Genomic DNA, 13,451 nt, shown 5'->3' with positions numbered 1-13,451 from the left:
ATGCACGCCCCGGGGCCCCACACAGTTCTCGTCGGAGACGTCACTTCGGACTGGTTGCTGCCCGGGGCTGCGTTCCTGAGCTGGGGTCCCTGTGCCCGAGGTTGGAACCACACCGCGCGACCGGCGGGAGGTCTCCAAGGACGGAGTGGAAAGGTCACATCTTCTCTGGTCAGACCTGTGTGACAGCATCTCGACTGGACCTGCAGAATCCGAACTCGGTATCCTAGCCATGGGGAAGGAAGGGAAGGTGTCTATGCAGGGGCCAAGGTTGGGTGACAAAACTGGGGTCAACTTGTAGAATTTGGGGCAGTGTCAATCACTGGCATCATATTGGGAGCCAAGAATGCTAGAGAAAGGCTTTCTGGTGCTGAGGGAAATCCACGTATGTAAGGATTAATAGAAAGCAGACTAAAGATTGATGCCTATAGGTTCTTGTATGAGCCCATCAAGACAGTTTTTTTCCATTGTATTCCATATCTCCACTTCTGAGAGTAGAGCTCTTAGTGAGGAAATTAAGACACTAAGATTAAGGAAATGGTGGTTGCGTTCTTTATATCTTACATTATATAGCTCAAGTATTTACAGAATCAAATGATTTGGATATTTGGCTGGACACTGCTTATGGGTGGGTCCAGTTTGGTTCCACCTTCTAGCAGAAGGCCCGTTGTTGTCCTGTCTGGAACCTCATCCTTGGTTTCTTGTGTTCTATTTGAAGAGTGTACTGGATTTGGAATCAGAAGACCCCGATTTGAGTCTTGAGTCAAGACCGTGTGATTTAGTCATGTTGCTTACATTTCTGAACCACAGGTTCCTTGCTGCTATTGTGTTCTTCAAAAGATTGTTTTTAGGACTACATATGTGAGAATATTTCAAGGTTTTAAAATGATACCTGTACAACTAGTTTCTGACATTAATTACATGCTTTGTCTTGCTCCTGAGAGAAAGTCCAAGATTCTAAAGGATAGAGACTGTCTTATTTTTCTTTTGTATCTTCCTTCCATCTGGCATGCGGAAAGTACCCTAAGTCTACTTGATGGCCACATAGAATGTGAAAGGTAGTGGAGTGTGAGTAGCACTGAGAATAGTGAATCTGTTAAAAGATGAAGGGCAATCTCAACATCAAACCTTTGCTTGATATTTGCATTTGTACATATTTATGTGTGGATATTTATGCATACATAACATATGTATATGTACACATAGCTGTACACATGTACAGAGGGAGAGAGGGAGAAGAGAGAGAAAACGAACTCAAGAAGGGAATGCACCTTTTTTTCTTGTGAACAGAAATATGATATCCCTGCCACAAGTAAATCACCTTTCTAGAAGATATGTCATTTAGATGATGTAAGTAATATTTCCTTAAATTAATATTTACATTCTGAACAGACACACTGGTAAAATCTGTAAGAAATGAAATATTTCTACTTGCCGATAATATTTATTTAGAGAAGTCAAATACCAAAGTATGGTACCTGTTATTATATAACTTAAAGGTTTGCTTTCATATTTTTCTTTTGCAGTCTTTTACTAAGTTTAGGAAGAGCCACACAGAAACCTGTTTTCGATGCTAAAGCTGATTGCACTTTTCTTAAATCAGTATTTTTTGAAAAGAAAATTGAACATTAGATGCAGTATTGAGTGCAGTTAGAAACAAGAATTTAAAAGCTAATGCATCCTTCCCTATTCTTTTGTATTATCTTAGTTTTTTTTTTTTTGTTCTCTTATTTTAGAACTGGGAAAGAATAGTGAGAGGAATTAAGAAAGCCAGTTTTTCAAGGGTATAATTGTCTTGATTGCTCAGAATTTTGCTCCATATATTCAATATATTAAATGTGACAGCATTTTTTTTAAACCAAAGTGCCTACTGCATAGCAGATACTCAACACATTTCTAGTCAATGAGTCAATGATCTGACAAATTAATATTGAAATAATGTTAGGGGAATAGTTTTTTTTTTAATGAAACAATTTCTCCATGTAGCCCAGGCTTTCCTCAAACTTGTGATTTTCCTGTTTTTAGCCTCTTAAATGCTGGAAAACAGGGGTGTGTTACCATGTCCAACTGAAAATCGAATTATTTTCAGTGGGTATATTAATTACTTCTTTAACCTCATTAGCTAATAGTTAAATATGTATTTTCTTTCTTTCTTTTTTTGTTGGTCATGGGGCTTGACCTCTGGACCTGGGCGCTGTCCCTAAACTCTTCAGCTCAAGGCAGATACTCTACTACTGGAGCCACAGCACCATTTCCCATTTTCTGGTGGTTAATTGGAGATAAGAGTCTCACAGACTTTCCTGCCCCGGCTGGCTTTGAACCATGATCCTCAGATCTCAACCTCCTGAGTAGCTAGGATTACAAGTGTGAGCTACGGGCACCCAGCTTAAATCTATATTTTCAAGAAACATTTTAAGAGTTTTTTTTTTCTTTTTTCTGAGCACTGGGGTTTGAATTCAGGACCTTGTGCTTGCTTGATAAGCACCCTACCACTTAAGCTATACCTGTAGCCCTTGAGGAAACTTTTGTATGTAGAGAACTTGTTTTGTTTTTTAATTAGGAAAATATACATAATTCCACTTAATTCCAACATTTTAATGTTAACCCTGATACCAAATTCATAATAGGTAATAATATTGTCCTTATCTGAATGTTTCAAATGTATGCTTTCTCCTGTAATTAAAGGGTCTGTAAGGTTTTAAGATGCCTTATTTATTTTGCAAAAAACCATTTTGGTTCAGTGCTTAAAAAAATGAAGTGAAGTTTTCAAGGTTAATGCTGTATTTCAGCTTATTTTGGTGATGATTCAGAGTCAACAATTTTTTTTTAGTTAGAGAGCTTTAATAAAACCATCTTAGATACAGATTCATGTATAATGGGTCTTCCTTTTCAGATAATTTAAACTTCCTGCCTTGTCCAGACTTGATATTTTACAATACTTAAAAAAATGAAGCCACATCTTTGAGTCTTACAGCACGGCATGTTTTTATTGTTTGAAATGAAAGTGAACTTTGATAATCAACTATGTCAAGTGAATTTCACCTGTTTTAATCATGGCTTAATAGCATGTTACTGCACTATGAAAAGGCTTTTAACCAAGTGCCAGTGGTTCATATCTGTAATCCTAAATACTTAGGAGTCTGAGATGTGGAGGACTACAGATTGAGGCCAGCCCAGGCAGAAAAGTCTCTATCTCCAGTTAACTAGCAAAATGTCAGACTGGAGACATGGCCCAGTGATAGAGTGCCAGCCTTGAGCAAGCAAACTAAGTTAAAGGGCCTGAGTTCAAGCTTCAGTACCAGAAGACTTTTAGTATGTTACTCATATACTGTACTACAGTTTAATGTTTCTACTAATGGCTAAATAAATGGGTCTTGTGTTTAAAGTATTACTCTTTAAAGTTTCACACATTTTTCTTTTGCTTAGTTCTAGTTTTAGGTAAATTGTATGTTGTTAGACATAAAGTAAGTGGGCTGAACTGTTCAATTATGGGATCTTCACCTCTACAAATATTAGTTCTTCAAAGATTCAAATATTATACCTCTGTACCCTTGTCTCAGGAAAATAGCTTGGTGCTAAATGAAAGAATAAACCTAACAAAACAACACAATCTTGGTGAATGAGACCCTACTCCTATTAGATGTTTTAATTGCTTATGATGATTCCCCTCCATCAGTGGGCCTTCTGAATGCTAACAGTTGTTTCAGATAGTATCTCTTGTTATATTGTACAATTATAATATTTGAGATAATGGTGATTTATATCTTTCTAGTATTTGGCCACTCAACTGGTGTGATTCCTGGGAGCCACAGGGCTTGGGTGGAGGCTGAGATTGTTGCAGGAAACCTGATTGGTCCAAACTGAGGCACAGTGGTATTGACGAATAGTTCTGTAGTTTTTCTTGCTCTGAATCAGTTCTGTATTTGCAGACTAAACTTAATTTGATTATTCAATGTTACTACTTTACTTGAAGGGTTTAATTCACACATATTTTGTTGATATAATTTCAAATCTGCATTTTTAAGGGAGTTGGTTCCTAATTTCTTCTTGAAGTTGTGACATTAAGGTTAGCCTAGTTTTGGAGATAAATTTAGGAGATTTCTACTTTTTTCCCCTCCTATATCCTGGAGAAGATTTAGTGGTAGAAATATTATCATTCTACATTTTTTGTGCTGGTGTGGAGGTTTGAACTCAGGGTCTGGGCACTGTCCCTGAGCTTTTTTTGCTTGAGGCAAATACTCTACTACTTGAACCACGACTCCACTTCCAGCTTTTGGGTGGTTAATTGGAGACAAAATCTCATGGACTTTCCCACTCAGGCCTTCTTGAAACCGTGACCCTTAGATCTCAGCCTCCTGAGTAGCTAAGCTTACAGATGTGAGCCACTGGTGTCTGATCTATTCTTTTGAAAGTTGTAGAATGTACCTGATAGATATTCTAGTCTTGTTGATATTTTTAAGGTGGAGCTCTGATCATCTTGTCTCAGCATTCTGTTTCTACTGATTCTTTTTCACTTAATGGTCAATATTGGAATTCATATTTGCCTAGAATGTCACCATGCAGGGTGATGATAGATGATGCATGCTTGTAATCCCTGTTATTCTTGAGGCGAAGGCGGGAGGAATGAAAGGTCAGGGTTAGCTAGTATAAGTAGCAAAACTGCATCAAAAACAAAGTATCAACAGAAGGTCTGGGGATGTGGTTCAAGTAGTAGGGCACTGGCACTCACAGGCCGGTGGGCTCTTGAGTGTAATTCCCAGAACCCCAGGGAAAAGAAACAAAGAAGATCTAGTATTTTATCTTGAGTTTTGATATTTTAGCAGGCAATTATGTGGAACATCTGCTTATAATTGTTTTAATAATTTCATTATCATCAACATTTTATGTTTCTCGTTTTTACTGTAATTTAAACAGTTTCAAAATCCTCTTTTTCTTCCTCAAGCTAATTATCACAAGCTTTAGTCACGTATCTTTATGTTTTACAGAGAACAAAAGCTATCTTACACTTATAATTTCGTTAAACTTTGAAAGATGCTGAAATCTTTATTATTTCCTATTATCTTTACCCCTTTAATATTTTATTTAAGAAATCGACCATGTATTGAATGTTTATTGTGTGTCAGACACTTGGTAAATAAGCTCTTTACTTGTGTTATGTAAGCCCAGAGTATCTCTGCAGCCTAAGGATTAGTGTTCTCATTTTATGGATAAGTAAACTAAAGCTCAGAGCTACTATATAACTCAGTGCTGCCTGGTAGCAGGCAGGCATGGGATCTGTGTCTGTCTGATCCCAAACTTTGTGGTTTTAAGCACCATCTATTTTCAGCAAGTGTTTCTCATTACTACCAACTATAATATTTACTTTTCCCCCACTAAACCTAAGGATATAACCAGATGCCAGTGGTTTTAATAAATCACGATATAACTTGGGCCAGACTATTAAATGTAAAGCTATAAAAGCTCATTGCAATGATTTTGAAAAGATATTTCCATGGCCTTTCTCTTATCTTATGTCAGTATTTTTGACTAGACATAGAGTCTATTTTCTAATGTTTAGTCTACACAATATAGGTTACATAGAGAAAGATCCATAGGTTTTAGTAATTCTATTAAATTAAAATTATTTTATTAGCACAAATTAATTGAACAAAGGGTTGTACTGTGATATTTGCATGCATGCACATAATATACTTTGATCAAATTCACCCTACATTCCTCTTTTTGTTGTTGTTGGTGGTGGTAGTGGTCATGAGGCTTGAACTCTTGGCCTTGGTGTTGTCCCTCAGTTCAGCTCAAGGCAAGTACTCTACCACTTGAGCCACAGTGCCACTTCCCGTTTTCTGGTGGTTTATTGGAGATAAGAGTGTCATGGACTTTCCTGCCCAGGCTGGCTTTGAACCATGATCCTCAGATCTCAACCTCCTGAGTAGCTAAGATTACAGATGTGAGCCACCAGCACTCGGCTATACAGTCTTCTTTCTTAACCCTCCCTCCTCTGCTTTCCTTTTTAAGAGTTTTTACATGCTGTTCTTATGTGTATATAATATACTTCTATAATATTTGTCTCCATCATCCTCTCCTTTTCCCTCCCATTTAAGTTTTTTGTATGCCTGACCTGGGACTTGAACTCAAGTCCTGGGTGCTATCCTTGAACTTTTTTTGCTCAAGACTAGCACTCTATCACTTGAGCCATAGCTCTCTACTTCTGGGTTTTTGGTGATTAATTGGAGATAAGAGTCTCCCAAACTTTCCTGAGCTGACTTTGAACCACAATCCTCCAAGCTTAGCCTCCTGAGTTGCTAGAATTTCAGGCATAAGCAACTGGTGCCCCATAAGTGGAGCTGTGGCTCAAGTAGGTCATTTGGTAGTTCTTTTCTTTTCTTTCTTTCTTTTTCTTTTTTGTTTGTTTGTTTGTTTGTCGGTCATAGGGCCTGAAGTCTGGCCCTGGGCTCTGTCCCTCAGCTCTTTAGCTCAAGGCTAGCACTCTTATCACTTGAGCACAGCACCACTTCCGGCTTTTTCTGCTTATGTGGTGCTGAGGAATCGAACCCTGGGCCTCATGCATGCGAGCCAAGTACTCTGCCACTGAGCCACCTTCCCAGCCCGATAGTTATTTTCTTGAACAATGCTGAAGAACTAATTTCACTATAGTACATTCCTGAGAATCAGGTAATCCTAGGGCTTATTTTGGTTTGAGGTCCTGGGTACAGAAGAGAAGGGCACAATGTAAGCCAAAGCTCTGGGATGTAGACTCTCCTTAATTTCCAACCCAGCTCACCTAGCCTACTTAGCTCTTTGTTAGTCTAGTTATTGCCCATTGGGAATATGAATTATAGAAAAGCCTCAGGACAGGAACATAAAGAGTTAGTGACTTTTCCAGGCTTTGTGGTGAATGTACATTGTTACTACTTAGAGAGGCATCATAATTTAAAGCATAATAAATTAAAACATGGTTTCTGGTAGTAGATTTCCTAGGTTTGGCAATCAGCTCAGCCTTTACTACTTGGGTAGTACTTTAAGACTTCTGTGCCACTGTTTCCATACTTATAGGCATTATAATAACATATGCCTTATAGAATTGTTGGATTAAATAGTTAATATATGTAAGTGCTTAAAAATATTTGACCTATAGCTCTCAATAAACGTTTGACAGTAATAATGTTATTTTAAATTTAGTATTGGCTACCCATATAGCTTTCTTAAAAACTTTTGGAAACAAGCTGAATAAGATTACATTGTGAATTAAACTCTTTAGATTATATACTCAGTGAATAAAAAGATAATGTAACAGCAGTTTAAGACATAGGATTTGCTTTCAGGTCAGGTCAGAAGGATTAGTTGTAACTAAATGAAACATATTACAGAAAATTGATGTTAGACACAAAAAAGTTGGCTATAGAGATTGTGTTGTCTCTTACAGCCCAGACCCACCCAAACATTGTTCAGGAGACAGATGCTCTTGTACATATCCCATTTTGATTTCAAGGGGCAGATGTCTATCTCCACTACAAATGTTGAGCCTGATAGTACTGAACATTTGAATCATGCAGTGAACCCCTCTATCCACAAAGTAACCTCATAATTTGGGTTGTCAGGTCATTTATCTACATGGAAAGACTACATTGGTTGGATGACTTGAATATTTTGCATATATATTCAGGTATCTCACTGAAAATCTTTCCATTAACTTTCTGCCTTTACATATTAATCTTGGGAGCTTTGAAAATCAAAATTTCCTCTCTATTGTCCTTTTACTGACTAAACATGCAGTTAGGCTCACAAAGCTGAGAGCCAAACCTGGACCGCATAGATTCTACAAGGTAAGCCTTCCATCCTTTTGTCTTTGCTGTTTTCTTGGGATGAAGGCCCATGTCTTTTTCACCAGCCTCTGTATCACTAGCTGCTTCAATTTATTGGCTCTTATTCTTTTTTGGAATTGCCAAATAACTTTTTGTGGCATGGGTAATTCACAATATCACCATTCCCACTTTACTGAAAAAAGGTAGAGTGCCCAACATCTCCTCTCTCTGCCCTTGGGCCAGCTTGACATGCCCAAGAATATGCAGTGTAACAGAAGACCTGAAAACTGAGCTGTGATATCTCATTCCACGGAGATGTTGCTTTGCAGTAGGTCTTCTTATAGTTTAAAATGAACTAGATTATTTCTCTCTTTCTCTGGTTTCACAGATGAAGAAACAGGACTTGCCTCAGGCTCTGTGTGTGTGTGTGTGTGTGTGTGTGTGCGTGCGTGCGTGCGTGCGTGCGCGCACGAGCCTCTGACACTGGGAAAGACAGCATCTTCATATGTAGTTCACATCTGGCCAAAGCTATATAGCTCTGCTGTCTTAATGGTCTCTTGTGTAAAGGGTGGCTATGTTGGCTTGTATTTTTGACCTGTCAGTAACATTATCCCCGTCTAGTTTAACCAGTACAAAAATGTAGCCGCCACAGGCACTTTTCTATAGTTCTTGCAACATGGTCCTCTTTGTTATATACCACTGGTATACAGGTTTACATTTAAAATATATTCACCATAGATCTCAGAAAGGTTCTTTGTAGTCTGATTGACATATGGCATTATAGTCCACTTGATCACTTTGGAGATAGATTTCATGGCAACAAATTAACAAATTGGATTTTTGGTTTCTGGTGGTGTTCTGGGTATGGAGCCCAGGGCCTTGTGCATGCTGAATATGCATTCTACCACCGAGTTATATCCCCAACCCTTGAATCTATTTTTGCAGTGATCAGAAATGGCAAATTTGTCGTGTTAAGTTCTATTTTTAAAATCCCAAGTTATAGACATGATTTTGTAAACTTCAGCAATACTTTCCCCTCACCCTCTATTTTGTTTCTTATAAACCAGAGTCTCACTATGTAGCTTAGGCTGACCTTGAACTCAGTAATCTACCTCTTCCTTCTAACTACTGGGATTATAGATATGCAAAACTGTTCCAAGCTCCAAAACAGAGTCTCTTTTAATAAGAATCACTCACTAGATACTCATAATAAAATTATATTTCACATTTCTATAATATTTGTAGACTAACAAATTTATTTTAAAAATTGTATTCATTTATTAATGATTCATAGAACCCATTTTTCCTTTTTCTTCTGCTTTCTCATTTTTCATGGGGCATTGTGTTTCAATGTATGTGATTAGGATAGCATTTATACCTATGTGTGTATTTGAATATGTGTGAAAATTTAATAAGTTGCTGATGGATGTGTATTTTCTTTCTATTTGACTGTTCATTGCTCCATATTTCCAAGAGGGAAGTGAATTAAGCATAAGTGGCTTTTTATTTAAGTGGTTTAGAGGGTTAGTCAAGGAGCACTTACTTCATTTTGAACAGGAGTTTGAGAGAAGTTACAAATACATGCTACTGAAGAGGAAGTAGTACAGAAAAAGGAAAAGTCATACATTGCAGATTATGTGCTGGGGAACTATTTTAGGAGGGGAAATGGGTGCTAGAAAGGAGAAACATGTCTCTTGGAAATGGTTAGGTAGAATCATGGCTGGAGTGGAGGAGTGTTGGGAAACAGTGGTGAATTTATTGAGATGTAGATTCAGCCTTGTTACCCATATATTGCCTGAATATTTTGCTGGATCCTAAAGGTAACTTTAGAGAGAGGAGACAGTACTTGTCCTATAGTGACTTAAAGTCTTGCTGATGGGACACAGCAAGGAGCAGCTTTGGAAAGCAGTAGGAGTAGCCTGGACTTTTTTTGTGGTGTATGATGGTGGAGGCTTTTGGAGCTTCTGTTATCATCCTGCTCCTATCAATCTCTGAAGGAGGGAAAAATTCTGAGTTGGAAACAATCTGAGCAGGTGGTTAGGTTTCAAAACTGATGATTGAAATAATTAGCAGAAGAGCTTTTCCCTCTATACAAAAGTATTTGAATTTATGCACTTAATGTTAGTAATGTCAGGTGTTTTCCAGTTGTTCAGTTAAATTTTATACCAAACCAATGTGGGAAGCTAGTCAGTCCATAGTGGGGGTAGACTAATAACATCCTTTTGTACCCTCAAATTGATAGTACCATTTTGTTATTATCACTTTCAAAGTAAAAGAGATCGAGTTGCTTATGGCAACAATGTGGATTATGTTAGCTATAGTGTAGCTGTACAGTGGTTGATAGTGTAATTCAGATTCTGCATTTATTCTATCAGTTTATCTCCATCTCAATCATAGAAAAAATTGTTTTTTTATTGCCTGGCTAATATGTTCTCTGGAAATAATTTTTATATATTTATAAAATATATTTTCTTTATTGTATTTTCTTCTCAACCTTGTTTTTTTAAAATCATGTCCAAATGTATTTTTTGTCTTTTACCATCCATTGTGTTTACATGTAGATTTATAGAACATGAAACCTGTGTTTCTTTGGGTCTGGCTTACTTTGCTTAATATAATTTTTCCCGTCTTTCCATTTCCTTTCAAATGGTACAGTATCAATGCTATACCCATCAAAATCCCAACAACATTCTTCAATGATAGAGAGAAAGCAACCCAAAAATTCACAGACCTTGAATATCAAAAACAATCCTGAGCAGGAAGAAGAGTGTAGGAGGACTATCAATACCAAACTTAAAACACTATTACAAAGCCATAGAAATTTATTTTTAAACGACTGCTTCAGAGTGGTGATGTTACATATGCTTTGAAAGCAATTCAGCCTTGTTTTTGTCTGCCTCTTTGCTACTTGCAGTGCATGCTGTCATTTCCTCCATCTCTACTGGCCTTCCCATGGGAAGCTTGCTGAGCTCGTTGGCTTCACAGAATGATGGTTGGGGCACATTTAAGTGTCTCACCACATTTGTGGGTTTATGTGGGTTTTCACTCACAGGCATTGGTGGTAGATCTCTGTAAGGTACGAGCACAAAAATAACCGGAATCTTGAGGTCTGGAATCAGGATGGGTACCTGTTGTGCACTTGTCCTTTGGAAGACATTGTTGAAGGGGGAGTTCTGTAAAGTTGCCTGAAATTTTACATTCTGACTCTCACTTGCATGGGGAATAACTTCCGTGAAGTGAGGTTTCACTCCTGTTATGCAGTTGATTTCATAGGCATTGTATCTATCGGCCATTGCTCTCCCAGCTAAAATGGGCTGGAAAACAGCTGATCCAGAAATACCATTAACGAAGGTGTTGAGAAGAGAATGCCAAATACCACCACTTATTGGACTCAAAGTGACCTGGGGCCATAAGCTGGCCAGGCTGCGGAGAGCTTCACGGTTCCATGGTGCAGCAGGAAATTCATTCCCAGTGTGATAGAACTGAGAAAAGTAAACACTCAGAGTGAGGTTTGGATACAGCATCAGGAAGTGGTACATTTTGCTGATGCAGCAGTTGTTAGCTTCGTTACAAGGAGTGTGGTTGGAATACAGAATGATATGCTTAATGGTGCTGTTACTGGATATGACTGAATCAAGATAACCATGTATTTCGAATAGCATTGATTCTGGGTGGGTAGGACTCCCAGTGCAATTGGTGGCATGGCCTTTTTGCACCAGGCTGCCAGAAGAATTTTTGAGCTCATAAAATATCAAATGTTTCGGTTGAGGATACACTGGCCCATGAGGGTATCCAAAAATCTGATGGAATTCTGTGTAGGAAACTCTTGCTTCTTCCCCCGTTCGAATGTGGTAAGGACAGTTAGTACAATCCAGGGAGAAGCTAAGCCAGTAATAAGGTTTGATTATGGTCCCACCATGTGCTTGGTATTCCTCATATAAGGGCTTCATTGCTGGTTTTTCTGGTGTCTAGCTGCAAAACTGAACAAGACAATACAAAGAAGTGTTAAACAGGCCTTTGTTGTTGTTTTATATTGTATTTTTTAAATGTAAATTTTATTGTAAATGTGATGTACAGAGGGTACAGTTCCATGAGTCAAGTATTGAGTACATTTCTTTTTGAAGTGTTACCCCCTCCCTCATTTTCTCCCAGTTTTTCCCCTCTTGGCCCCTCCCCATCCAAGTTGTATAGTTCATTTCCAACATGGTGTCTAGTGAGTATCACTGCTGAATTACTTCACCCTTTGTCCTACCATTTCTGTGCTTCCCTTTCTTCTTCCCAAATCAGATAAACTTACAAACTTATATACAAGGGTACAGAAATCAAAAACAATGACAAAAGGGTTTATTCCCTTAAAAGGGTTTACCCCCTTTTGAAGGAAAAAAATAAAAAATAAAAATAAAAAATAACTCAGGCCTTTGTTAAATGGCGAGAGCATGATAGCTACAGTAGCATCTTCATTCCAGAAGATAGTCATATGCAAATAGATTATAACATTCAAGATTCACTTTTCTTTATTGAGACTCTGGGAGAGTGGAAAGGAGATGAAAGAGAAATGGAGGAATTGACATAGTCTGTTTCATAGACGGCAAATCAGAGCAGTTGGGTCAGCAGTGCGAGTTTTAGAAGCACTTTGCCTACTTTCAAGTCTGGGCTCTGCTCACCAGCTTTGTGGCCTTTGGCAAGGTGTTTAACACCTACGAGCCACAGCATCCTGGTCTATAAAATGAAGATGATAACAGAACCTACCTTCTAAGGTTGTTTTGGGGATTGAATAAAAGAATATAAAATGCTTCACTATGTAAAGACTCCCTATAAATATTAGCGCTTACTAATGAGACAAATCCCAATGAATCCAGATGGTTCTTGTTAATAAAAATGCAAAGAAATAAGCAGAGGTCTTGCATTTGTTCATGATCTCTCTTTGTCTCATCTGATTACCAGTGTCTGCTGTATTGTGCAGAGGTTTAAGGTGTGTTTAAATCTAAAATCAGCCATTTGTTAAAACCATTGGCAATTAGCTGGAATATTATCATTCTGCAGAGGATAAACATAGGGCCTCTCGCTTGCTAGGCAGATATTCTACCACTTTTACCACACCTCCTTCTTTTTCTGCCCCTTTTGAAGTTTGCTTTTTCAGATAGGGTCATGTGCTAATCTCTAACATAATCCTCCTATCTCTGTCTCCCAAGTAGCTGGATTTATAGATAGATATGCTCTATAGGCCTATGCTGATATACGATGTATGTGTGTGTGTGTTTGGGTGTATGTATATATATCTTGGTTCTAGGGCCTGAGTTCTTGAACTCTGGGCCTGGGCACCGAACCTGAGCTCCTTTTACTCAAGACTAGCACTCTACCACTTGAGCAACAGCACCACTTCTAGCTTTTTCTGTGATGAATTGGAGATAAGAGCCTCACGAACTTACTTTCCCAGGCTAGCTTTGAACCATGTTCCTCAGATTTCAGCTTCCTGAGTAGCTAAGGTTTCAGGCATGAGCCACCAGCACCTGGCCTATATTAGTATTTTAATTGTATTTAATTTTATATTTTTCTGTGGCCAAAGCTTTCCTTATTATTTATTTTTTTCCTGTTGTATTTAGAACAGCCCTCCCTAAAAAGCACATTTAACTATTCTCCATATTTTATGATTTC

At 38.0% G+C, this 13,451-nt stretch overlaps 1 protein-coding gene across 1 annotated transcript; it reads right to left on the bottom strand.

The window, feature by feature from the left end:
• Positions 1–10,651: 10,651 nt before the first annotated feature.
• Apobec4 (apolipoprotein B mRNA editing enzyme, catalytic polypeptide-like 4 (putative)) lies at positions 10,652–11,746 on the bottom strand. The gene has a single exon (XM_013015505.1). It carries the CDS (start codon positions 11,744–11,746, stop codon positions 10,652–10,654), a length of 1,095 nt encoding a protein of 364 aa, XP_012870959.1.
• Between the last annotated feature and the right edge of the window lie 1,705 nt (positions 11,747–13,451).

The sequence above is a fragment of the Dipodomys ordii genome, unplaced genomic scaffold (genome assembly GCF_000151885.1).
Source record: "Dipodomys ordii isolate 6190 unplaced genomic scaffold, Dord_2.0 Scaffold27, whole genome shotgun sequence".
NCBI classification, from domain to species: Eukaryota; Metazoa; Chordata; class Mammalia; order Rodentia; family Heteromyidae; genus Dipodomys; species Dipodomys ordii.
Note: the sequence above shows the minus strand (reverse complement) of the source record. Positions and strands in the feature narration are given on the sequence as shown.

Excerpts from the sequence above, each read along its gene's own strand:
- Apobec4 (XM_013015505.1), bottom strand. The coding sequence starts at position 11,746 with ATGAAGCCCTTATATGAGGAATACCAAGCACATGGTGGGACCATAATC.